The 27,705-nt window shown below is 37.1% G+C and overlaps 1 protein-coding gene, 1 long non-coding RNA gene and 1 other non-coding gene across 4 annotated transcripts; 2 read left to right on the top strand and 1 right to left on the bottom strand.

Annotated features, from left to right (window-relative positions):
- The first annotated feature begins 1,499 nt into the window (after positions 1–1,499).
- Positions 1,500–4,874, top strand: hp (haptoglobin). Its single transcript, XM_055216383.2, has 4 exons — positions 1,500–1,653; positions 1,868–1,956; positions 2,311–2,579; positions 4,205–4,874. Exons 1-4 carry the CDS (start codon positions 1,646–1,648, stop codon positions 4,763–4,765), a joined length of 927 nt encoding a protein of 308 aa, XP_055072358.2. The 5' UTR covers positions 1,500–1,645; the 3' UTR covers positions 4,766–4,874.
- Positions 4,875–8,226: 3,352 nt separating this feature from the next.
- LOC129417878 (U1 spliceosomal RNA) lies at positions 8,227–8,387 on the top strand. Its single transcript, XR_008635891.2, has one exon. It is a non-coding gene; the product is annotated as a U1 spliceosomal RNA (small nuclear RNA).
- Positions 8,388–22,489: 14,102 nt separating this feature from the next.
- On the bottom strand, positions 22,490–27,698 carry LOC129452499 (uncharacterized). 2 transcript variants are annotated; one of them, XR_012360119.1, is made up of 4 exons: positions 27,265–27,698; positions 24,134–24,230; positions 23,613–23,915; positions 22,490–22,629 (listed from the first exon to the last, which is right to left on the bottom strand). It is a non-coding gene; the product is annotated as an uncharacterized lncRNA (long non-coding RNA). The 2 variants fall into 2 exon arrangements; XR_008647148.2 differs by lacking the exon at positions 24,134–24,230 and having other exon boundaries at positions 27,265–27,690.
- Positions 27,699–27,705: the final 7 nt, after the last annotated feature.

Raw genomic sequence — 27,705 nt, 5'->3', positions numbered from 1 at the left:
GGCATGTTAATTAGAAATTAATAAATTGAATGTTTATCTTGTATGGACTTTGAACTTGTTTTAACGCGTCTTTGCTTACAGCCATTAGGAAACAGGTTTCCCTCGTAGATGGTTTACTTTTTTTATTTGCTAATAAAAGATATCAAATAAATTGGTTTTTATATTTACTCGTATATGAATAGCTGTGTTATAAGTGGGATAATGTACAAATAAATCTCTTCAGTGATATCAAACTGTCGGGAACGTGTCCGTACCTCTCCTTACACCTAACTGTGATACTTTCTAAATTATGAATCTTTCTCAACTATATTATTAATCAAACATACACTTAAATTGATAAGAGCAAACGTTTGCGACCACAGGTTGCAACTAATTGCGGGCTGCAACAACGCAAATATACTGGTTCATTTGGCGGAACAAAGTATATAAAGTGGGAGGAGTTGGATCTAGATCCAACCCCGCCCCCTGGATGTTGTGTTCCGCAGTGAGGACCATCTCTCATTTTTGCCAAACTTTAATTTATTTTTACTGAACAAAGAAATACATAAACATCTTGGATGACATGGGGGTTAGTAGATTATTTGGATTTTTATGAAAGTGGAGTAATCTTTAGTGTTAGTAGTGTTGGTAATAAAGCATTAATATGTCTGCAACACTAAAACAGAATTTCTAAAGATGACATGTGATATTTTTAACAAATATTCTTTTTATTCTGGGAACGGTGAGATCTTAATATGTGAAGATTTATTTTTTGACTATGGCTGCAGGGTAATTATGTCAGATATGAGCCACTTTAATCTCCAATACACCTGTGGGTTGGCACAGACTACTGCATGTCATTAACAGGTTAAAATGAAAATGTTATGGTCATCACAATTCAGACATGATTATTTAAAGCTAATTGGTTCAGACCAAGATGATCATTACATATATCCTATGTATACATCCATAAATAGGATATAGACCGACAGACAGACAGATTTTTCAAACCACTTAAACATTTCACCCACACCTCCCTTTAAAATCAATTCAACTTCTGCTGCAACACAGTGTGGCACATTGCAAAACTTTAAACTTACTGGCGCTGCTTACTACATGTTCAACATCAAAAAAATAAATACAAAAATCAAACAGAATCGTTTTTGATAACATCACACTAGATCTTTGTCCATATAAATATTAGCACACACACACACACACACGCACGCCCCAACATCACAGAAAACTTTCTCCTACTTCACATTTTCAAGAAACATCATTCTGTGTGATTTATAAGCTTGTTTCCTCATTTGGACCTCAAAATGTCCCCACAAGGTCACAAAATAACAATTGGTCCCCACAATGTGATAATTACCAGGCACACACACACACACACACACACACACACACACACACACACACACACACACACACACACACACACACACACACACAGCCTTTGGACAGATTTCTCTTTATCTAACCTTGAACCAGGACAAGATCCACATTATAACAAAATGACAGATTTTCCCTGATTGTGAAATCTGTGATATTTTCTTGATAAAACAGGATCAAATTTGTATAAATACCAGAACCTAGAAGCACAGTACCAACAAAATAATAAAACACAGATTAATTTACTGCAAAGTTTGGAGACATTTTCATCATGAAGTGGTAAGTTTTTGCTTTCATACCTAATGCAATAACATGTTAATAGAGATGACAGAAGTTTTGCTTAAAATCCAAGTCTTATAACCTTGAAAATAACATTGGAAATACAACGAAACCACTTGGATTTTAGCCCGGTTGATCTCTTTCAACTGCCTCAATGGAGCAATCTCTGCAATGCAAAATGTATTATTTATATTTATGTTGTTTTTGCCTGTAGGCTATCTGTGGTTGTAATGCTCATGGGCTCCATTGCTTGCCTGCCAGATGAGTCTTTAGCTTTGGATCGAGTCAGAGAACATGTTTCGGGTAACAAACAACCTCTTCATGACCCTTTCTGGGCGTGATGTGGTTGAAAGGAATAAATGATAAATTATTATTTTACTAAATGCATCTTATTATTTACAGAAATTAATTTACAAATTTTTGCAAATTATTTTTATGGCATTATTTAAAAGATTATTATTTTTGAGAAATAAAAATGCTACTTTTTAAAGAATTAGCAAATGGTTTAAAAGAGACTTTTACTTACTCATTCAAATAAATATTATGTTTAAACTATTGTGTATTTTTGAACAATTTGGAAAAAGGGAATACATTGTATTTTATATCGGCATCTGTTTTAAGAGTTCTCATTCTATTCTCATTTACTGTACTGCACAGCCCTTCGACCCAAACGAATGATCGGCGGCTCTCTGACCACATCTGTACCCTGGCAAGCAATGGTGTACCTCAGTGAAAATATACTAGATGGAGGTTTCGCCGGAGGAGCACTAATAGCAGAGCGCTGGATATTGACTGCTGGCAGGAATCTATTTGTAAAGAAAAGTCGAAACGAAACAAGAGGAAAAGAGCCGCTCATCCCAAACGTTTATCTGGGAATCAGCAAACGTTCTGATGCACAGACATCTACAGAAGTAGCGGTGGAAAAGGTAACTTTCTGTTTATCTAACTTTGTTAACCCTGTGCCCCAAATCAGTGACACCACTTATGAACTTGGCAATTAAAGAGTTAAAATCATGGAATTTTTGTAAACATTTAGTAGTTTTGATCAGGACTGAAGTTGATTAACAGATTTATGCAAAAAAATGTGAAAAAAATTCATCTGATACATTTTTACAGCCATTTAATTTAGTGGATGTTTTGATCCACTAACAACATGAAAGGGTAGTAAATTTGCCCACGGTGTGTTTTTGAGTTTTTGAAAAATTTCAAAGCATTTTCTCAAAATATGTGTAAATATAAGATTTGTCTCCAAAAATAATTTCATTTGCTGAAACACAGAGAAAGTTGTTGCCAAATTAAAAAAACCATTAGTGGATGAAAACATCCCCAATGACACATAAGGGTTAAACATAAAATAAAATAAAGTCTTTTAAGCCCATGTGTTGTGTAGGCCTACATACAGAAAGTTTTAAGAAACTAATAGGCCCTGTAAAGTATGTGGACACCCCAGACAGTTTTAAATTAGGAATGCACCGATACAAAATATCTGTGCCGACACCGATATTTGATTATTTTGACATCTACTGATACATGCATTGTGTAGTCCTACATACAGAAAATTTTAAGAAATAAGGTCCTGAAAAGAATGTGGACACCTCAGACAGTTTTAAATTAGGAATGCACTCATACAAAATATCTGATACCGATATTTGATTACTTTGACATCTATAAATGTATTGTGTAGGCCTACATATAAAATATCTGTGCCGATATGATTACCTTGACATCTACCAGTAAATGTATTGTGTAGGCCTACATACATAAAATGTTAAGAAAATACTGACAACAGACAAAGTTTAAAATTAGGAATGCACCGATAAAAATATCTGTGCCGATACCGATATTTGATTACTTGGACATCTACCAATAAATATATTGTGTAGGCCTACATACAGAAAGTTTTAAGAAACTAATAGGCCCTGAAAAGTATGTGGACACCCCTGACAAAATTTAAAATTAAGAATGCACCGATAAAAAATATCTGTGCCGATACCGATATTTGATTATTTTGACATCTACAGATACATGTATTGTGTAGGTCTACTTACAGAAATGTTAAGATATTGGGTCCTGAAAAGTATGTGGACACCCCAGACAGTTTTAAATTAGGAATACACCGATACAAAATATCCAATACCGATATTTGATTACTTTGACGTTTACCGATAAATGTATTGTGTAGGCCTACATACAAAATATTTGTGGCGATATATGATTACTTTGACATCTTCCAATAAATGTATTGTGTAGGCCTACACACACAAAATGTTAAGAAACTACTGGGCCCTGAAAAGTATGTGGACACAACAGACAAAGTTTAAAATTAGGAATGCACCGAAACAAAATGTCTGTGCCGATACCGATATTTGATTATTTTGCCATCTAAAAAATGTTAAGAAATTGGGTGAAAATTATGTGGACACCCCAGACAGATTTAAATTAGCAACGCACCAATACAAAATATCTAATACCGATATTTGATTACTTTGACATCTACCGATATAGATAGATACCAACATTTGTTGTTTAAAATTCTTTTTTTTTAATGCAGGTGTTTTTGCATCCAGACTTCCAGAACACAACCGACTGGGACAATGACCTGGCTCTGATCAAACTAAAGAAGCCAGTGAAATTCAGCGACTCCATAATGCCAATCCCACTACCTGAGATTGGAGATAATCAGGAAGAGAAGACAGGAGAAAGAGGAATCGTCGCTGGATGGGGCTGGGGAAGTCTTTTCACCCCTGCTCCAATGCTAAAGTTTCTGTCTTTGCCCATCGTGCCATGCCAGGGAAAATACCAGGCAAAGGTTTTAGCAAGCACACCGATTGTGGACAACAAACAGTTCTGCACTGGACCCAGTAAATATGAAGAAAACGTGTGTTTTGGGGATGCAGGGGCCGCTCTTGCATTTCTCAATCCCAAAACGAATGCAGTCTATGCTGCAGGCATCCTCTCTTTTGACAAGGCTTGTTCTGTAGAAGATCATGCCGTCTACATAAAGATTTCTGCCTATCTGCCCTGGATTCACAGTGTTATGAGAGGAGATTGGCAAGGGTTTTCAGAGCGACGCGTTTCAGTGATCAATCGCATGTTTTCGCAACAGCAGTGATAAGCTGTATAAGCAATACATTACGTTTAAAATGCATTTAAATTTTTTCTCTGATTTGTAATGTGCACTGTATTGCACTGCATCTTGCAAATAAAATGTTATTCTCAAATTGTGTTCCTGTATAACTCAGTTGGCATAACATTGCATTAGCAGCACAAAAGGTTAAAACTCAGGGAACACACATACTGGTAAAAATGGATAAAAGCATATGCAAACTACATACGCACAAAATGTTTTTTCTAATGCATGCACAAATCATGGCACATACAGACTAACTATTGTACTGTCTACTTTGAAAACTAAGTTAAACAAATAAAAACTTATTTCCAAAACAAGAAGTTTGATATAATATAATTTTATATCCTGTCTCCCCCTAGTGCAGGGAAGAATTAATGATGCTAGATAGTAAAACTTAAGCAGGTGCTTTAATCCAAGCAACTTTACTGGAGCAGGTTGGGAAGCATGATTAAGTAAACAAAGGTTTTTTACTAACTTATACATTGCCCCTTGGTTCAAAATAGCCAAGAACCTTAACCACTGAGCCACATCCTCCACTATTGGATGAACGCTTTTCTTTAAGGTACAAATTCAGTTGCTTTGTCATTTGTCTAACATCAACCACACACCATCTCTACCCGGCCTTCATAGACACCTTAACGTTACTGAAGTCACTCCCTTCTTTTTTGCAATCTCTGAATTATTTATCTGTATTTGTGACAGTCAGAAATACCTAAAAAGTGTACAACACCCTTAATTTACAATAATTGCACAATATCCAGTTTGTGTGCTTGCAATAAATGCTACAAAATATAAAAAAAATTTGCAAATGCATTTACATAAGAAAAATGTGCACTAAAATACTAAACCTAAAACTAATATTAATTTCATAGTTGCACTGAAAACAAATTATGTAGTACATTTTGAAGACAAAAACATGCAACGTGAAATATATGGAGTTTGTATTGACATGGTTTACAAGTATGACATAGTTATAGTAGTATGACAGTGCATTGCAAACCATTTTAGTCGACGAAATGGTGCTTTTTAAAAGAAGCTACGCATTAAGCATGAATGCAATATGTATACAATATTTTAAGTGCATTATAAATACATTGTGCTTAACCACAAGATATCCACATCAGATAGTATGCAAAAAAATGACATTGTGTTGCTGATGCAGATAAAGTGTATTTCTTGCTGAATATTTTTGTCAGTTTTATTTTTTTTTTATAAATGTTGTGTTATAATTGAATACTTGTTTGGGTATTGTATATTTTATCTGCATGATAGCAATAGTGACACCTACTGGATAAAATAAGCAGCGTTAGACGTGTCGGTCATGTGATTTGGATAAGCTCGCTGCGCGACAAGCACGAGGTGATGAAAGCTAATTAAGATTGATTGATAAGATTGAAGAGTTTTTGATCAGATGATGTCTCCTGAATCCTGATTGGAAAGCACACGGTATGTTTGATTATATTTTGGTTATCTTTTTTGTATAATTTAAGGTTGTGTGTGTATTGAGATATGGCAATCGAACTATCATGGAAAATCAATTCATCATTAATTTGATTGTAATTTTATTTTATTATTTCATTTTTTACGGTGCTCAGTTGATGTTTGTGAAAGGACTCTTGAGAGAAACACATTAAAAGCGATTTTCTCCGAGCCCTGCTAAATTTGCTTTCCAAACTACGACAGCATCTTTAGCACGCAGAGCTGACAAATATCGCGTTATTTCGCAACCCTTTTGCGCGTGTAAGTTAGGTCCAAAAAACTGTTTTCGACCATGATAAGTACTTTCCTAAAGCGGCCATTTTTGTTCTTATTACGCATCGTTTTTCTCGTTTCATGTGTTACAGTATTGATCAATCTACAGGTTATTTAGTGCTCTAAACAGTGGTTCTCAAACTGGGGGCTTTTAGATGGTGCCATTTTAATATAAAACATTAATTTGCCATGCATTCTGTGTAATTAAACCTCAGAAAAAAAAATAAGCAAGCAACACTACGTTGCATAATGTAATGTGTTTTGTTCAATTAAGATTGTACGTTTTGGGATGATTTACGTCGTCATTTATTTGGGGGTTAATGAAGAGATGCACCGTGCACAAGGCCAAAAAAGTTTGAGAACCACTTCTCCTGAAGTTTGCCTTCTAAGTTTTTCAAAATAAAAGTAAATCGGCTTTAAATGTCAGGAGTTCGTGTCGGGACGAAAGTAACACTTGTTGCTTTGGTCGTGCTGCTAATGCTGTTGCAGTATGTCGAAAAATTAAATTATTAAAATTTGATTTAACTTAATTTTCATAGTGTTCATGCTGTTGAAAAAAAATATTCTCAACAATTCAAGTATGTAGTGTCGGGTTGCTTTTGAAACATTTGATGAAACTGAGATTTAAAATGAAAATGTAATTTCATTATTTTTGGCAAAGATAAACGACAAAATACATTTCAGAACACGAAACATAATGGCGGCCTCTGTAGGTTAAAATGAGTATTACATGTTGTGGAATGAAAATATTTAATGTTTCTATCTATGAATTTAAAGCATACAAGTTTTCATAGTCGGTGTACCTCATAAGAAATCATGATGCACACTCTACACGCGAACTACAGTAGTTTAAGATTACATTACTTGACATAACACCCCGTGTTTTTACATTAGTTACTCCCTTGTCCGTCCTTCAGCATATTTTTGCTTACAGTGGTTATATTGAGTTATGAAGAGAGAGAACAGTACTAATGTGTTAATAACTTGATTATTCTTCATGTTTTAACTACGCGGGCGTTTCTCAATCCGAAGGCTGCAGCCTCCGGAGGTCGCATGGGCTGCATACGTCATTCAACACTGTCTTGTTTCAAAATATCAACAGTTATTAAATTTACTATTATTCTATCGTTAATTGTTGTATTACGCTTATGACCTGCGAATGTAATGCTCAGTTCACTTATATAAACCACCCTTAATGACGTATGCAGCCTGTATATGCGACCTCCGCAGGCAGCCTTGAGAAACGGCCAGCGAGTGGCGCCCTTTGTTCAAATTTCCCGGAAGTGATGTAGGCGACGTCTTGTTCTTGTGCGTTATGCTGCTTTAAGTCATAAAAACGACTAATAAACAAAAGCCCTTACATGGTTAGCATGCCAAAATTATATTGATGTTTTTAAAATAATAAATCTCTTGATATTGTTATTTAAAACTATACTAAAGCATTCCTGTAATTCTATTGGCTGGCTGATGCGCGTGTTGCATCATGGGAATTGTTTACTACAAAAATGGAACATTTTAAACATTTTAAAAGCTCGACTATCAGTGAACCTCTTTAAAGCAAAGCAGAGAACAATATCCTAAGGTTTGATCCCACCGCTGAATTATATGGCGTTTCATGGGCGCTACAGTATCAGCGTCATTGGAACCAATGTTGCCGGAAATGACTTTCTCTCGGGATCGCTGTACAACTCATACTTACCTGGCAGGGGAGACACCATGATCATGAAGGTGGTTCACCCAGGGCGAGGCTCAACCATTGCACACCCGGTTGTGCTGACCCTTGCGAATGGCCCTGGGGCTGTACAGAGTGCAAAGTTCAATCTAGACTGTGAGACAATCAAGGCATCCCATTGGGTGGTTGTTTATAGGCTGGGAATCACCACTGTGACGTAAAACATAATTTGCATTTCTTTGTAGAGGCGTCAGGTGAGCTCCTACACATTGCTATTTCATTCATAACAAACAAATTATGAGTGCTTACCTTTCTTGGAAGTTGTTTTTATAAATCTTGTATGATTTAAATCATTTATTTATATTTTTATGAGGTTGTGGTGTGAAAATATGTTAGCCAATGTACTTGAAAAAGCTCATTATTCATTTATTCTTTCTTTCTTTCTTCTGCTTTGGTTATTCATTTGTTAATAAAAAATTGGTTGTGCTTGATTTTAAAGGGATATTTTACCCAAAAATGTATCTGTATAAATGACTTTTTTCTGCTGAACATAAATAAAGAAATTTTGAAGAATGTTTGTAACAAAGCAGATCATGAGTAAATGATGACAGAATTTTTTTATTTGACATTTTTGGGTGAACTATCTCTTTAAGGCATCACTGTTACAGTGTAATAATACATTTGAGTACAGCAAATTAAAACATGCACTTAACTTTATTGATAAAGCAAGCATAAGGGGCTGTTTTATGGTTAGTTGCATGTAGTTATGCATAATTTATTGATATTCCTTTAATAATTACATGAAAGTGTAACAAAGATACTGTAAAATGAAATTGCCAAGTCAGATTACATGTGGCTTACCAACTATAACATTTATGGGTTTCAGAAGCTGCAGCGTTGCTGAGGACCACATGTCAATCACCACAGAGCAGAGGAGCAAGGTCCTGGATGCAGGCTTGAAACAATGGCAACATACCAACAGCTACTGTACCAGACTCGACGCGAGATAATGTTGCCATACAAGTGGACAGTTTGTAATTGTGTCATTGTAATGTCATTTTATTTATCATGTATTTTGATGATGTGTGGCTAAATGAAAATAAAGATCAGACAAAAGCAGAAAATTGAAGTGGTACAAATTGTTTATTAAGTATACTCACATTCCCACATTTAAAAAACAAACATCAGAATGTCCTTAATGATCTAAGTTAACCTTCAAGTGCAAAGGAAACAGTTCTGAATATATGAACGTGTTGTTTGACAGTATAGAAAATAGTTTAGTGTCCACGATGAATAATAACCATCTATTTTATTACATATATTAATATTGATGCCAGTATTAGTAATATGAATATGAAGTGTCAGATTAATGATAAATGTACTGACAAGTAAATAGTTCAAGTATTCAAGTCAGCCATTAAAATATAAAAAACACCTTTTTCCTTAAACCATAATAAAAAAGTTATAGTGTAAGGAATTTCAATTCTTCAACTCAGTTTTTCCAAGTACTTTAGCCATTATTACACAGCAATAAACCTTTAAATATGTGCAAATATATAAATCACTTTCTCTTAAACAACAATGAACAAGTTAAAGTATAAGCCATTATTAAATTGCAAAAAACCTTTAAATATGTCCAAATATATAAATCACTTTTTCTTCAACAACAATGAACAAGTTAAAGTATAAGCCATTATTAAACAGCAATAAACCTTTAAATATGTGCAAATATATAAATCACTTTCTCTTAAACATCAATGAACAAGTTAAAGTATAAGCCATTATTAAACAGCAATAAACCTTTAAATATGTGCAAATATATAACTCACTTTCTCTTAAACAACAATGAACAAGTTAAAGTATAAGCCATTATTACACAGCAATAAACCTTTAAATATGTGCAAATATATATATCACTTTTGAACACAACAATGAACACTTAAACACAAATGTACACTTCAAAAAAATCAAAGATACCCATTTTGACCTTACAAAAAAGGTGGATTAGGGGCCACAGGCCTTAGTGCTTAGATGTGCTTTTTTCAGCAAAACTATATACAAGCTTTTTGTGCTTAAACAGAACACAGTACCACAGTGTAGCTAGTAAATAACACAGGGGAACACAACAACTGTAGAACATGAACAGTAATATTGAACAGCAAAGCTAATATAAAACAAAATAGAGAACTATTTACAACCCAACCCCTTTGTCACTCAAAACAAGGTCCACTGCCTTCTGAAAATCTTCAAATGTCTCAAAAGTTTTCCCATCAAGTCCTTTTGAGGGGGATGACTTTGTGCTGTCACAATATGTTTTTTTTTTGTACTTTTTGTGACCTTGGGTCGGTAGGCCACACAGCACACAAATGTACAGCCTAACTGGGGCTTCTTGGTTAGCCCCACTGTGCTCTGCCCTCTTCCTTTTGTAGGCTGTTGACCTTGCCGGTGGCCGATGGTGGTCAGCAAGAGGCACAGTTAGGGGTCCTGCCTTCACCTGACTGTGGGTTGGCTGGAGTCCGGCAGCAACGGTGTGTGGCAGAGTGGATAAAAATGGAAGAGTGGAGGAAATTGGTTGTGGCTGAGCTGGCAGAGTGAGGGAAAGCGATGGTGGCTGACTGGGGGCAAACAGCAGTGGCTGAGTGGAGGTTGGAGGCAAACTACGAGTGACTCTCTGTTTTAGTCTCCTTGTTCCTGCCAGAGACGGAGTGAACTCGTACTGCACTTGAGGTCGGCTGGTTTGGGGCCGTTCGTCAGGGAGCTCCAGTGCGGGGGGTTGGCTGGTGCCAGAAAGAGACTGCTGACGGCGTAGGATGGATAGGCCTTGATCTGTGACATTTCTGGCTGACAAGGCCTCCTGTCTCCTGATGAACTCAGCAACGCTTTTGGTATTAATTTTCAGGATGGGAATCCCAAGCTTGCTGAGTACAGGGTCATCAACAGTCACCCTTTGCTGGACACGCTGGTACAGCCTGGTGACCTCTTGTTTCTGTGGCGACGCACGACTCTTCGCTCCACAGTTTGGGTGAAGCCACAGCTGTTTAATTAAGCAGTACATGAGGCGGTTCTTCCTAGAGTCCAGCAGGTGGGCAGCCGAGTACCGTTTGCTGAACTTTAGCTTTTGCACAATGGAAGATTCTGCTGGATCTCCATTTGTGCGACTGAAGAGCGCATTGCCCCAGCGTGCCGAGTAGAGACTGTCAAACTGCTGGATGTTCCGGTCGTGGAGGTCAAGCTTGCTCCAGGCACTGATGACCTTCTGCCTTGTAGGCTCACTCAGAGCAAGCTTTCCCTCCTGAAGCGCAATCTCGACAAGTATGTTGCTCAGCTCCTCAACATGCTGGTACCCAGGGAGGTGATTTGGGCCACACACATCCTCCACACAAGGATCTAGCTCTGCAGCCACAACCAGGTCAGTGAGGCACAGATTTCTCCTGAGTGGAGCCAAACTGTCGCTCTCACCATCAGAGGTGTAGCCCACATCGTCCTCTTCCAGGGATTCGACTTGCTGGTCTGCAGAAGCTTCATCCTCCTCCTCGTCCTCATCAACACGCAGCATCTCTCTGATTTGTGGGAATCTCGACTGCATAATTTATGGTAGTGGGGGACTGCGTTCGCGCTCTCCCCTGATTTGCTTGGTTAAAAATAGATTGGGAAGTTGAATGTGTAAATACATTAATGGTTTTATAGTTCAACAGTGATGGTCGGCTGAAATCAACTAACATCAATCAATAACGTCAGTTATTTGGATAGGTTAATATTGAGGATAGTTTGGGTGACTTCTTTATAAAAAATAAAGTATTTCTTTATTTTTGTCATTTAAGATTTTTAAGGGATGCTCACATTGACCGTTTAACCGTTAACCGAAGGTAAGAATGTATGACCGATTAACATTATCAGTTAAGATAAAAAAATATTTGTTAATACATGGTGCGTGTCGTCATGAGCCGACAGACATTTCGCCACTTTTCTATCTTTAATTTGTGAATGTCCTGTAAATGACACAAATGATTGCTGCCCTGACGGTCTGATCATTTGTATGCGTGTTTGGAAGCTGAACGGAGACGCGCGAGTGTCCCGGACCATAACATGTGAGCGAAGCTCCCCTAAATATTCCGCTCTACTGTTCAAGCGCTCCACTCAGTCGCTCACCGCCCAAGCAAGCGCTCCGTTAACTTTCCGCTCACGCTAGCAAATAAACCAATTCCCATTCAGATCCCGCTTCGACATAAAAATAAATTTAGTAAACCTAATTGTTTTCTATACTGACGTTCTTGGATAATTGCATTTAATTAAAGTATTAGCTGATAAATCGCAGTTATGTACAGTTGTGTGTTGGCTATTAGACCTAGTTTAACTGATACGGTGCTCCGGATATAATTCAAATTAACAAATTGTTTCCACGACATCCACGTTTTACTAATTCACAATTTTAAGTAATAATAAATGTAATAAGTAATTACGAAATATTATAATAATTCGTTCCCCAACGAACTATACTATTATATAAATATATTATTTGAAAAAACTAAAATAAATTGAAGAACAATTTCAAGTGCAAAGTGCAAATTTACAGTGCATCAGTAAATACAGAACACAGCTGTGTCTTAAAGAAATTAAAATTAGACAGTATTTATGAACCTGTAAATGTACAAAACGAATGCAATACAGAAGGCCATGAGTATTTATTTATGGCATTTTCAATAGTATATTAGTAGCTAAATTAACGTGTATCTAATATAGTATGAAAACGAATAAATCATTATTTTGGCTAAATTCATCTGGATAGATCATTTTAGTCAGACTGATTTGTCAACATTTCAGAAGCTTAAATGCTATCTAAAACAACTTACATTTTATCCCGAGTGTTACTTGGTCGAAAATATGTAGAAATATAGCCTACGCGAGAGCAAATTACAGAACAAAAATGTTTAGCTCAAGCGGACCGAACGAAAAGCCGTTAATTAAGCGGACTCTGTAAAATAGAGGACGTGCTGAATCAGTCGAGTCGGCAGATTATCATCAATGTTTATAATGTTCATCGCATGCTGTTGATGAAAAAAATTAATATCTAAATGTCCATGGAAGAGTCAAGTGTTCAGTCAGTTAATACTAAAGGCACCGGCGTTTTTGGCTGAAGCTTCCTCATCCACGGAGCGGAGAACTATACAGGTTTTTATTTTAAGTGGTTTTAATGCTGGTAAGCAATCAGTTATATTATGGCGCTTTGTATTTGTGTTGATCAGTTAGATTAAAGTAATTTTCATCCAGAGATGGGCATAAATACATGGAAATGTATTTCAAATACAAATACAAAATACTGTGTTGAAAAATGTATTTAAATACAAATACAAAATACTGTGAGGAAAAATGTATTTAAATACAAATACAGTATTTTGTATTTTGAAAATACACAAAATACATGTGAAATTGGTGATTCAGTGCAAGTATCCCTATTAGGCTGAAATCTATCACTGTCTATTTCTGAATGCCAAAAAGCATTTAGATGTGTGCAACTGCTTAGAAACTTGCTTTCCCCGGCCCTGTAGGAAATGAAAAAACTAGAAAAAGAAAACTTAGTAACACTTTACTTGAAGGGGTGTGCATAAGACTGACATGACTCCTAATCATAACATGACATGTGTCATGAACATGAAGAAGATTTTATGCGCATTTATGACAACTGCCATTAAGTGTCATTTACTCAATTATGTAATTTTTAATGCAAAGATGACATTGTTTGAGATATCTTTTTTATGACAACTTGACACATAAACCAATACAACACAACTTGTTATAAATCATAAACAATAATTATCAAACTTAACAAGCTACCTAGCTTTGTGGGTTACATTAAACTGTGATTTAAATGTCATTAAGTGTTAATACTATGTCAAATATTATTAATACTCGGTCAAATAAACATTATGAACTGAAGAATATTCATTATGCTGTTATAAAACTATTTAACAGAGTATTAACACTTAATGACATGTTAATGACTAATTCAATTTGTATCACTGGTAAAAAGTGGTCAGTTATGTTGTCTTGGTTAATGTCAAGTTGTCATGACAAGTTATGATGTATGGGTTAATGTCAAGTTGTCATAACAAAGACATCTCAAACAATTGACAAAATTTAACAAATGACACTTAATGACAGTTGTCATAAACGTCCATAAAATCCCCTTCATATTCATGACACGTGTCATGTCATGATTATGAATGTGTCATGTCAGCCTTATGAACACCCATTCAAGTAAAGTGAAGTTTTATAAAAATATCATAAAAACGTTTTCATGTGTCGTCGACCCACAACCTAAACAGTTTATATGTGAAAAAAATCCACGTATTTACTTCTCACGAGACGAGTGTTTGACAAATTATTCGGCAAACTACTTTCTCTCATCGCTGCTTTTTGATGGTTTTGAGAACAATTACTCACGAGTCGCCCTCTGTCTTTAGGGCCTTTAAGCAACAGCCTCTGGTGAAACGGCAACGCCATTCTGGCGTTGTATTGCGCATGCGCGAATTTAAGTGCTACTTTGCGACGTTCTACTGTAATGGTCTACTACGGGAGAACAGCTGATTTGCCGTAGTCGCTACAACATGAGAGATTGTGTAAATAAATGTTATGTTTTATGGCATATGACATTATAATTGCATCAGTTTATGATTGTACCACAAGTCTTTTATATAATATGTGTTAAAAAAAATAAATTTAAGCTAATTTTAAAGATTTTTAAGTATTCAATGTTTTCAAGTATTGCTTTAATCTAAAAAATTGCCTTCTCTTGCTTTTTTAAATGACTTTTTTAGTTTCTCAATAAATGAATTAATGCCGCGTTGCGCTGTCCTGTTTACGGTTGCTTAGTGATTTTTACGTTCCTGGCTACGGCGGTGTGACAGCATACTTCCGGTCGCCGTAGCCGTTTCATTCCCAGCTGTTGCTTAAAGTCCCTATTTACAGAATTATACAACGGAGAGCATGTCAAGCATAAAAGTCTTGTAGGTTTACTGAGGAGCCTGCAGGTTCAGCAGGTTCAGGCAGTAGAGTAGAGCCATGCGAATTGCAAACGTGTAAACAAGGCTTCAACTGCACAAAGCTAAAAAGAAATCAGCAACTGTGTGCTGATTCCACCACTTGCCGCGTCACGTGTGAAAGGGAAAACACCACAGTTTTTCAATATTTTACTATGTTCTTACCTCAACTTAGATTAATGAATACATGCCTATCTTTTTTCAATATGTGCACTTCATCTTTGCACCGCATGTCATGAATGTGTTAGCATTTAGCCTAGTCCCATTTATTCCTTAGGATCTAAACAGGGAAGAATTTAGAAGCCACAAAACACTTTCATGTTTTCCCCATTCAAAGACTGTTACATGAGTAGTTACACGAGTAAGTATGGTTGCACAAAGTAAAACGTGATTTTTAAGTGAATAAAAATGAGAACTATATTGTATGGCGGAAGAGCACTTAGTTTGCAACACTTCAACCTCTGGCGCAGTAACATCATCACTCCTGTGAAGATGTTACTGCGCGCTGAGGTCGAAATGCTACAAACTAAGTGCTCTTCCTCCATGCATTGAAAATAGATAGTTATGTATTAATTTGTCTAAGTTGAGGTAAGAACATAGTAAAATATAGAAAAATGGTGGTTTTCCTTTAAGTCAAAAGTGTAGGCCTATTTGTCAGCGTTTCACACTCTCTCAGTCGTGCATTAAACTGCCTGCCAACATGCAAGTGTGAATTTGAATTTCCTTTCGCGACAGTAATAATAACACAAATCACATCACACCCAATAATTCAATCGCCCTTGCTTTTTATCCCACTCCAACATTTCAATTATTGCCCACTAAAAGCTGCACAGATATATTTGCTTACCTGCTCTGGTCTGAACTAATTGATGCATGAAAACAGCACCCTCACTGGTTGACTGGCTCAAAGTATTTTGAGTAATTTAAAAATACAAAAATACTCATCTTAAATGTATTTAAATACAAATTACATTTCATTTTTTTCAAAGGCTTTAAAATACAAAATACAAAATACTATTTTGTATTTCAAATACGTATTTTAAATACATGTATTTGAAATACTGCCCATCCCTGTTTTCATCTTTAAAACTGCATCTAGATGCAGACGACGCTACATTTATACTGTCATCTTAGTTTCATTTCTTTCATTTCTATATAAGGCTGGCGACTTCATTAAAACAATATTTGAACTCCATAACTTATTGCTATAGATTTTCGAACTATCAAATTACCAAAGGGCATACTGGGATGAGCGAGCGGTGCTGCGTATTGAGCGAGCGGAGCAGAAACTTCGGAAATGCGCTCTGCGCTCTGATGGAAATATTACCACTCCGCTCCCGCTCCGCTCACATGCTCTGTAAACATCTCTCTTTTTGCACAAACGGAGAAAGACGACGCAAAAACAAAACTTTCTGAAAAGCATCCTGCTTTAGAAATGACCACTGTGGTAGATGAAACGGAGACAGTCTGCCCTTTTTGGATATTAATCCTCTGGACTGATCGCGTGCTTTTTAATAAGGTGAATATATTGCGTAAATATCTGATAATGTATGAATCCTGGTTCTGTTGTTGATCTGTCGCTGCTGTTTGCACGTTCAAATTAAATCTTTTGTTTTTACTAGTTCACAGACAACCGTCAACTGTATTTTTACTGAATGACAATTTCATATTAAAATCTTATCAGTTAACGGTTAATGTTCGGTTTAGAAGCTACGGTTGTCGGTCGGGAAAATTAACTGATATGAGCATCCCTATTTTTAACACTAGAGGTGATGTTTTTTCAAAGCCATCCAATTTAAGCGTTTAAAAATATTACAAAGGGCCCAGTTTGTGTATATGATACTTTCCTAATATAATAAATAGCTGTTGTTAAAAAGGCTGTTACTTGTTATTATAGTTATTATAAAAGTTCGCTAATAAGATCTCTTTTTCTTGCCGAGATTGATTGACGCACAGCATCCAGCGCAGCATCCAATCAGCGCCCGCGATCTATGTGCAGGCGAGCATCCCGCCCACAGAACTCATTGTTGAGCTGAGCCGGACAGACTCGAACTTTGCTCTTGCTTTAAGGACAATTTAGCTTTTGATATATTTGTTTTACCAGCCCAGCGAGGTATGTTTGTGTATTTTTTGATGCTTTATTTCTTGATTTATTTGCTCTTTTGATTGTGTTGTTAGATAGTTTATATTATGTTTTCTACTCTACTGTTTTAAATAGTTCGACGGTGGATTAAGGACGAATTAAATAAACAAATAAATCCATCAGTAAACGAAGAACTTTGGTTTGCGTGTTTTCTGGAGGGGAGTGATAGACAATTTCTTTAATGTTATGTGTGTTTGTGCGTAAATGCGAAGTAAGTGCATCTTATTTGACTTCGGTAATGACCAAACCTGTGTTCTGTTTGACTTTTCTTTGTTTGCCATCATAACGTGAATTGCTTTATTAAGCTTAATAGTTATTATTTAAACGAATCGATTTTACGTGGTCATTTAATTCTGTTACGCTTATATTTCACGTATGCCATTGTCATTTTTACATATTTATGTCATTAGTGTAATTACATTGACACATAAAACACTTTAAATCCAGACGTGACACATAAAACACTTTAAATCCAGACGTTTAACAGAGTAAACGAACGCATGCGCATATGCGTGGTACATGCACAGACAGCGCACCGTTGTTAAACCACCTGCTAGCCTTTGTCACTGTTCAGTGTTTAATATTTAAACTATAGCAATGTGTATGACATACAGTAGCCAGCTTTGTTACATTAATGTTATAAATGCAATGTAAATTGTTATTATCCACAAACTTATGTTTACGTGCATTTTCTGTGTTTATAGAAAGAACATACACACGTGTATGGATACTCATCCAAAGCTTGAGTTGTTTGGTGACAATTACTCCCAAATAAGACATCAATCGACCAAGTCTCTTACCAGACCCTGTGGTGGGTTAAACCAGAAATTATTATAAAAGGGAACATCTATTCACATTATTTCAGCTGTAAAATATATTGTTCATTACATTCCAAATGATCTCTCTCTCAAAAAAAAAACCCATCAAACACATCAACTTCTACCACACGGCCCAATATTGACATTATCTCTAGCGAAGTGCAAAAGTCTACGTTGAACGTAGACAGTTGTGGCCCGTCATTGGCCCAGAGTCTACGTTCAGTGTAGACTCTAGGCCAATCAGAGAGCTGAACTGTCTACAGTCAGCCGGCGAATCGTCATTGGCCCAGAGTATACGTTCACTGTAGACTCTAGGCCAATCAGAGAGCTGAACTGTTTACGATCAGCCGACGAATCGTCATTGGCCCAAAGTCTACGTTCACTGTAGACTCTGGGCCAATCAGAGAGCGGAACTGTTTACGGTCAGCCGGCGAATCGTCATTGGCCCAGAGTCTACGTTCATTGTAGACTCTGGGCCAATCAGAGAGCCGAACTGTCTACGGTCACATGGCGACTAACAATCACAGCGAACTGGTTGGAATAAGAGTTTTGATAATTTGAAGGTAAGTAAGAATGATATACTATCATGTAAAAACCGAGAAATACGAAAATATTGTGTCAAAGTAACGTTACGTGACTGTACAACTAGCCTAGGCTATTTATACGACGATGCGTGAGAACGAATATGAAATAAAATAAACCATGATTAATATAGTTAAACCATGGTAACCGCAAGTTAACCATGGTTTTATTACACAAACATAGTTTAATCGTGGTATTTGTAGTAAAACTCGGGTCATACAAATGGCAATCATTTCGCCAAAAAAAAAAAAAAAAAAAAAACATGGTTAGGCCTCCAGGGTTTTAAATTAACACCTGCCAGATGCGGGTTAAAATTCATTTTGGCGGTTGTTAATAAAAACTTACTAACCAGTTTGGCTGGTGATGCATGAGGCATCGCATGCATGATATTAAAAGCTCTGTTCCCGGTGTAAATCTCATGTTTACATTTTAGCAGTTAACTAGTGTCCTAATGTGTCGAATGTTTACTACTAATAATTTTAAAGTTGAGGCAGTAAAGTGCCCGAAGTCATCAGAGAGCCTAACGTTAATTAAAACTTGCTGGAAGAAGCCTCACTTTATTTCCTACCAACATGTTAATAAAATTATCAAATGCATTTTATTGACACTCAATACTCAAGAAATGTACACAAATAATTACTCAGGAAATGTACACAAAGAAATCAAAACATTAAATTGCATTAACGAAGTTGTGTGTGATAAAGTGGAAATGAAACAGGAAAAAAGTATTAACCACATTAACTGAAATGTATTTAAACCTTGTGCGTCAATTAAAAAAAAGTTACAATGGGGTCCATAGAGGACAAAAATGTCTGTCTTTTATTAAAGAAACAAAACAAAAAACTGTAAAAGACTAAAATAAGCCTTTGTTTGTGGACATGTTCAAATTCCCTCACTGTAAAACCCCTAATCTAAATCATGACCTCCTGTATTTGTCATGGTTATAATATTTTTTTATCATTATGATGATGATTATAACAGGCGGTTTCCTACAGTTGAAGATGGATCCATTATTGCCCAACTTGAGTTTTTTTCCACAAAAATTGGCAACAATGGGTCTCATTCACTAAGCATGCGTTTGTTTGTGAAATATGCGTTCAGACATTTTAACTAACAAATCATGAATCAACAAAAACTTGTATACCAAAATGTATTCCAAATGTCTGCAATAAAGCAAAAACAACATAGACCACAAGTATGCAATAATCATGAACAAGGAAAAAGAACCCTATAATATATATTTTCTGTTACATATTTTATAAATTTTTTCCTTGTTCATGATTATTGCGTACATGTGGTCTAAGTTGTTCCAACGTTCCTGCATACATTTAAAACAAATTTTAGTATAAAAGTTTTTGTTGAATCATGAATTGTTACTTAAAACTTCTGTACGCACTAGGGATGCACAATACACATGTTTTCGGTTCGGATTCAGTTCTGATGCTTTGGCCTATTAAAGTGTTTTTAAATAATTCTATACTTAGTTAAAAGGAACAGTGAGATGTTAAGAAGCAAAAATACTGGTTTTAATTGCAGTTCTCTTTATTTTATGTAAATGCAAAAATCATCTTACACATTTCTAGTGTATTGATAAAATAATATAAGATATATAATTAAATAAAGATATATAAAAATAATATCCTATTCAAACTGGGAAACATGTGAATTCATTACATTACATAAATTGTCCATTTTATATACCTGTACTTAGTAAATTAAACTTTACATTGTAAATGATGGCTATACCTTACTGCAGTCCAACATCATGCTGTCTGTGTAGAAACCAAAAATGCGTTCCTCAATCAAGATTACTGGTAGGATTTATTTTAGCATCATGCGCATTCTCTTCTTGTTGAACTTTGAGGATGGAAGACGTGTTTGAGGCAAATAACGCAAATAATTTGCATCTTTACATTGATGTTTTGTATAATCTACGGGCGCAAATAATTAATCCCAGACCTCAGATTTAAAAGACAGTGGTGGTGTTTCTTTTTGTTGTCGGACTTCTGTTGTGTTGTGTGTGTGTTCGTGCGAATGAAATCTGACAGCAGCATTGCAAGCAGAGTTAACGCAGCTAGCGCACAGTGACTGGATATCAATTGCTGTGGCGTTTAAGCTTGCAGATTACGCGGGCGCGCACATTAACAAAAGTGCAGGGAATATAAAACTGACAGATTTGGATGGATAAACTGAAAAACCGCAATTCACATGCACGTATTGGACAGTGGGGGTCGAACTGAACAGTTCAATATTATATTGAGAATTGTGGCATCCCTAGTAAGCACATTTATATACATCTTGGCACTAGAGCTTGTCATTAAAATGTCTGTATGTCTTCAGTTCGACTCCATCAGAGGTGCTGTATCTTGGCCAGCTTCATCTGAACTTAAATCTCCCGGAACCAGCTCCAACATCATGTCACCCTCGGTGCCCAGGAGACATTTTGTCTCGTCCACCTGGTCATTGAGAGCTCAAGGGTCCAGCAGGGCTTGACGAGAGCGGTGTCAGCCTCATCAAGTCCCCTGGTAAGAAAAATCACCTCATGTACCCAAACCATGTACCAGGTTGCCTGCACCACGACCATCAACGGTGTGGACATTCCGTATTAAAAGGGCCTGCGTGGGAGCAACGGCCTGGAGGGGGTTCCACAAGTCGCTGTTCCAAATGATTCCAAGTAATCTAAGGGGGGAAAATATTGGTTTAATTGCAAAAAAGACAACACATGTCCCTTTTGTGTCATTCTGATAATACCTGTTGTTGGTATGTTCAGGTCCCCAGTGTGCGCCACGGCCTTACCAGGTCTACCTCATCAGTGGAATCACCAGGTCGAACTCCGACCGCAGATCAGACGCCGTGTTTGGGGCAGAGGCCGGCACCACCGAGTCTACTCCGTGCCGCTCATTGACCGCCTCAACTCCTGCTGCCAGCAGCTGTTTGGTGAGACAGTGGAAGAGAACTTCTGGACCCCAGCCGACGTCCAGTCAGACGAGCTGCTTGGGCTCGAATATCTTTTCAGCCAGAGCACTGGGGAGTCCTTCTCTCTTGAGGGCATCGTCAACGAAGGTCCTGGACCGGAAGAGGTCGTCACCCAGACGGCGAAGCAGACGAGGCGTACCACAGCGATGAGGACCATCCTGCTGTCGAGCTGCGCATCACATTTATCAGCATTTATTAGCTACGGTCAACCCTCCTGCCTTTGTGAGTACAGTACCTATTAGTCTGACAGAAGAGAAAACTGATAGATGTGACCTCTGAAAGACATTGTATGCATTGGAACTTACCTACTTTTTTCTCTCTCTCTCTCTCTGTATGTTTTAAAGGAGGATGTCTGCAGTGACAGTCCTCTGCCCGGGTTTCAGAAACTGGAGGCATTCTGTACTGTGCTGATGGAGGTCGGCTTGACAGACCGGAAGCTGCTTCTCAACACTGCGCAGAGGAACAGGGTCCTCAATCCCTGAAATGTGGTGGAGGAGCACGACAAGCAGCCACAGAAATACCACCAGCTGTACCGCACACACTGGGGCAACACGTTGTAGTGTAGAACAAAAAGGGATGACCTTGCAGACGCCGCCGTTAGTAAAGATGGCCAAAAAATATGCGCCAGCACAACCGGCTTATGTATGTGCTTGTCGATCTGCCGTGGCTGCGCTCCCCTAAAGCCCGGGATACACTGCACGATTATTGGCTGTCTCAGACGAAAGATTGCCATCGTGAAACAATCGTCGCGATTTCTGTGATTGTGGCTCTTTATCGGTGGTCCTATGTCGTGCAGTGAGAGAGGTTCAAAGATGGCCGTGGCCTATGACAGGATCCAGCACCGGGTCTTGGTGGATGACCCAATCCTGTGTAAATAAAAACATACATCATAACATATATAACAAATGGGGGAGTGGCAGAGTGTGCCTGATAATTGTATTCAATTTATTTATTTTCTTATTTTGTATTTTTAATTCATTGTATTTATTTAGGAAAATTATTTAAAATGTTATCTTGATGACTTATATAAAAGAACATCACCAATCCCAGGAAGTAAACTGTTGCCAACAATGTATGTTTGTTGTAGTCCAAGAAAATATATTTACGTTGGCGATAACTCGCGTCATTGTTTACTTTGGGGTAGGGCTGGGCAATATGGCCCAAGAAAATGTTTTCCATATCGGTCGATATCGATAATTACCACGATAAATAACAAATCTGTCAAATTTAAAGGCAGATTTTTGCTCCTGAATCAAAATTGTAAAAACCAGACCGTTAATAATAGTTTTAAACTACTTTTTTTTCAATACGTGACAAATACTAAAGTCTTGTTTTAATGTTGAGGCATCTGTATTAAATGTAAATATAGTTGTTATGAAATCAACACATTTCTGACACAGAAAGCAGCAGGCTACAGTCACCTTAAGACCCAAGACAGACTGCTTTAAGTTTCAATATACTGAGTAACATCCAGCTGTTTATGTTCACTTAAACAAGAAAGAAAAAGAAAGAAAGAGGAAAATGTTTCCACGCATTGGGATTCCATCCACGTTAAGAGCGCGTGCCGCATCCGGAACTGCTTGCACAACATTACGCACACTGCGGTAACATTATCGATCTCTTATCGAACGGTCGTTATCGTTTTATCTGGAAAAACTTATATCGGTAAAATTATGGTTATCAAATTATCGCCCAGCACTACTTTGGGGTTTGTACCTTTTGCAAATCGTTAACATGTACTAACACACCAAAGGAAATGTAAAAACATGAATCGGACCATAGGTGCTCTTTAAGATCTGTCATTGCAAGTTAGCTCAAACATGTTTTTTTAGTCTATGAATATGCTTACTACTTCATGTAGTCCACATCATTGGATTCAGGTACTGGCCGAACGGTAGCACCAACTTCCCTAAACACTGCTGTCGAGATGGTGCTGCGATCCCATCAGTCTGAAGCATCCTTTTTGCATGTGCCAGGGCAGTGGTCTCATTCAGCAGCTGGGCAGGAGGTAGTGGAAAACTTGCCCTCCTGTGAGTCTCTATAGGCACGGGCACGGGCCTCATTCATTGCCACCAATATGGCCTGCTGATGACCAACTGATGCATTGGGGTTTTGCAGACGCATTACTGGTTTCGCCATCTCAAAAGGTAAACTGTAAAAAAAACACAATATTGAAGGTGTCTAATATAATGCACTCACTGATAATAACAACACAAGCCGTAATATATATTTTTTGTCACCAGCCAATTAGCAATGTATTCCTTTTAGCCAAACATCATCACAATTAGTATTCACATGCTAAGATGAATTACAGTTAGTCACTGTGATGAGCATTACTCAAAAATGAAAATTCTGGCATCATTTACTCACCCTCTTGTCATTTCAAACCTGTATGATTTTCTTTCTTCTGCAGATTGCATAAAAAGATATTTTGAAGAATGTTCTTCTTTTTGTGTTTTGCAGAAGACTGAAAGTCAAAATGACATGAGAGTGAGTAAATGACAGAATTGTCATTTTTAGCTAAAGTAGATTTAAGATTTTTATTTGTCACATACACTTTGTAAACATGTAGAACTTGCAGTGAAATGTTAATCTGTTAAACTCCAAAAACTATAAGGAAAATGAAATATTTGAAAAATATAGAAAAATAGAATATATATCTAGAAATGTATCTAATTAACAAGAACAACAATAATTTACAATGTATTATTTACACAATAAGAAGAGAGACTGTTCTCGTATGATAAATACAGTTTTAACTAACAGAAAAATATCCCCTTAAAATAACCAAACCATTGCTGAACTAATTTACATATTAGGTAGTAATGGGAGAAACGAAGCTTTTCGAAGCTTCGAATCAATTGAACCAATTGCTTCACAAATTGATTCAGTTTTGGAAGCGTTCGGAACACCATACACCCTGGCGACACCTGCTGGTCAAAATTGTGTAAAAGCAGCAAGATCTGTGCAAATTTTACACTTTTTACAAAATAATAGCAAGATTGTTCTAAAAATATGTTTTTAAGAAAACTTAATTATTTAATTTAATTAAGACATTAAAAGTGTCTTCTGTGTTTTTAGTTTTATTTAGGGATGCACCGATAGGATTTTTTGGGCCGATACCGATTTAAACAGACAACTTCTGGCCGATTCCGATGCCGATACCGATATTAAACACTTGTATATAATACTATACAGTTGGTCTATTAGCTAGTTTATTTCTGCATCAAATTATTTTTACTGAACATGGATTGAATCTAATTAACATTCAACTGACCAACAAAGTAAGAGAGGCACAAATTAAGCTAAAACAAATATAATAAGACAGCATGACAACCTTCAAAGGTGGTTTTAGCTATTCAGCATTTATTTTATTAACAACATTAACTCATTTTTTACATAAAATGGATTTCTTTATGCAGTTAATTAATAAACAGTCGGTATCTGCCTTTCTCGTGCTATTGCCGATATGCCGATGGTTTCAAATTCATCAAAAATCGGACGATTAATATCGGTGGCTGATACATCGGTTCATCACTAGTTTTATTTATGGTAAACAAATCATTAAAACGAACTCCCTTTTTAATTATGCACATTTTTGTCATTAAATCTGTCTATAAACAAAAAGTAGACAAAATGGTAGTGTTATTAGTCAGAAGGATAAATGTTTTACGAACTTTTATAATAAAACTGACACGACTCGAGTTCATGTGATCAACTCCCCCTAGTGGTGAACCATCGGATTTTCGAAACGGTTATGACGTAATGAAGCCTCGTTTGCTAAAATCACGTGACTCGGGCCAGTTTGAAACAACCACTGATTCGAAACAAAAGATTCGTAAATTTTTCGAAGCCTCATGAAGCAGTGCTTCGAAAACGACCATCACTACTTGTTAGTGATGGGAAGTTCGGATCATTTTTCTGATTCGGATCTTTGAATCTCGTTCATCAAAATGAACTAATCTTTTTTTGAGTCATTTCGTTCTTTTCGTTCAATTAAAATATGAGAAATTATTAGTTCATCATTCTCTCGAGTTCGGGACGGGTTCGAGTCTTTCGTTCTTCCTGTCAGCCTCATAGAGGCTATGCTTTCAGGACCGGAAAGATAAATGATTAGTTCATCTTTCGGTTACGAGTCTTTCGTTCTTCCTGTCAGTCCCATGGGGGCTGTGCTGTCAGTGCCGGAAAAAGAAATGATTAGTTCATTCAAGTCTTGAGTTCGGGTTCGGCCGGGTCCGAGTCCTTATGTCACGTGACCGCTGGTATATCACATTAAATACAACATTAGATTCGTATTATTGATTGCGTCTAAATGTATCCTATATTGTTTTATATTTAGTAATTAAAATACTAAATATGTCCAAAAACATTATTTGAAAAATAAAAGTTCCATCTTATTGAAGAACGAAAGACTCGGACCCGACCGAACCCGAACTCGAAAGGTGAACTAATCATTTCTCTTTCCGGTACTCGTAGCATAGCATCTATGGGACTGACAGGAAGAACAAAAGACTCGAACCTGTCCCGAACTCGAGACTCAAGAGAATTATGAACTAATCATTTCTGTTTCAGATTCAGAACCCATATGTTGCGCAATGCGCATGCGCGGTCAACACAAAATTAACGAATCACTCTCTGACCGTGTGTCTCAATTCGTTCCCTAGCTCCCGAGGTCGTGAATCACTATATCGTGTACACAGGTTCGGGCACTGGTAAGGACCCTAGCTCACTTCACATTGGGACGATGTTCACTTATTTTTCTGTCACGGCTGCTTAAGCGCGTTGTAATCACTCACAGCTGTTACTCATCAACAACCGGCAAAACCAACATCTTTCTGACTTAATTTTAAAAACGGTACATTGTGAAAAATGATGTCATTATTCTCTTACATATCTGTGCATAAAATTGGAGGCATATAATTACATTTTAAATGTAATAAATATATTTACAATTTTAAATAAATATTATTCTTTTAAATATTGAGTATATTGTGGTCCCTTACTGTGTAGCAATGTGTGTTTATATTGACAACTAAAACAAACGTTTGTCTTTATAAAAGTTTCATAAAGTTTATTGAGTTGGATCACGTGATGTTCGGTTGGCGAGCTTCAGAAAAGGTCACGTGATTTCCGGTTAGGGAACATAGGGATCATCGATGCTCACTGGTTTTTGCGTTGCATTGTGGGAATTTTTAGGGAACGAACGTTCCAGTGCACTGAACGGATTTTGCGATTGAGACAGCCCTTAAAATGGCCGACTCCCTGATCAGTGCCCTGACTACTGAACAAGGGAGCTGATTGAGACACACGGTGAGACAACCCGATAGTCCCGAGTCATATTAAAGATTCGTTCGAAATGAACGAATCGTTCATGAACGACACACTACTTGTCAGTGCGCGTGTGCACCAGTATTTTTGTGAACGCATACTTAGCAAGCATACTTAGATTACTTATACATAACACCCAGAAATACAAACAATGGTTAATAAAGCACAATTACCTGTCGATAAGAAATGTGGCAAGCTCTGCATCCAGCTTGAACCTTTTAAAATCTCGTAGATAATTCCTCCACCTTTCAAATGCCGGTCCGATATTGATCCTAGTTTTATTACGGACACGAGCTCTTTCTATCTTTGTTTCCTTCTTTCATTGGTTGCTTTCCTAGGAAGTTTGTTAGTGAATGTTCTCTCCGCCATCACGCCGCGTTTAAATCCAACAAACATGTGAACTTCAGGCTGATGTATGTGATAATGCGCGCGAGGGGGATCTGTGGCCGCCTGTGGCACGTGCAGGAACTGTGATTGACAGGCAGATTTTACACAGCCCTGCGCTGATTGGACCAGATGAACCAGGAGCGGTGGATTTTTGCAAACCATATAACAGGCTCTAGGTGGAGGTAGAAGCGCGGATTTTTTTCTGCAGTAGTATTGGGATTCAACAG

Source organism: Misgurnus anguillicaudatus, chromosome 21 (assembly GCF_027580225.2).
Source record: "Misgurnus anguillicaudatus chromosome 21, ASM2758022v2, whole genome shotgun sequence".
Lineage (NCBI taxonomy): Eukaryota > Metazoa > Chordata > Actinopteri > Cypriniformes > Cobitidae > Misgurnus > Misgurnus anguillicaudatus.
The sequence above is the reverse complement of the archived record's forward strand: the minus strand, read 5'-3'. Positions and strand labels throughout refer to the sequence as shown.

Bases quoted from the DNA above. Each gene is read 5' to 3' on its own strand.
- hp (XM_055216383.2), top strand. The intron at 1,957-2,310 runs GTAACAAACAAC...TGTACTGCACAG, and splicing joins AGTCAGAGAACATGTTTCGG to CCCTTCGACCCAAACGAATG. The intron at 2,580-4,204 runs GTAACTTTCTGT...TTTTTAATGCAG, and splicing joins CAGAAGTAGCGGTGGAAAAG to GTGTTTTTGCATCCAGACTT.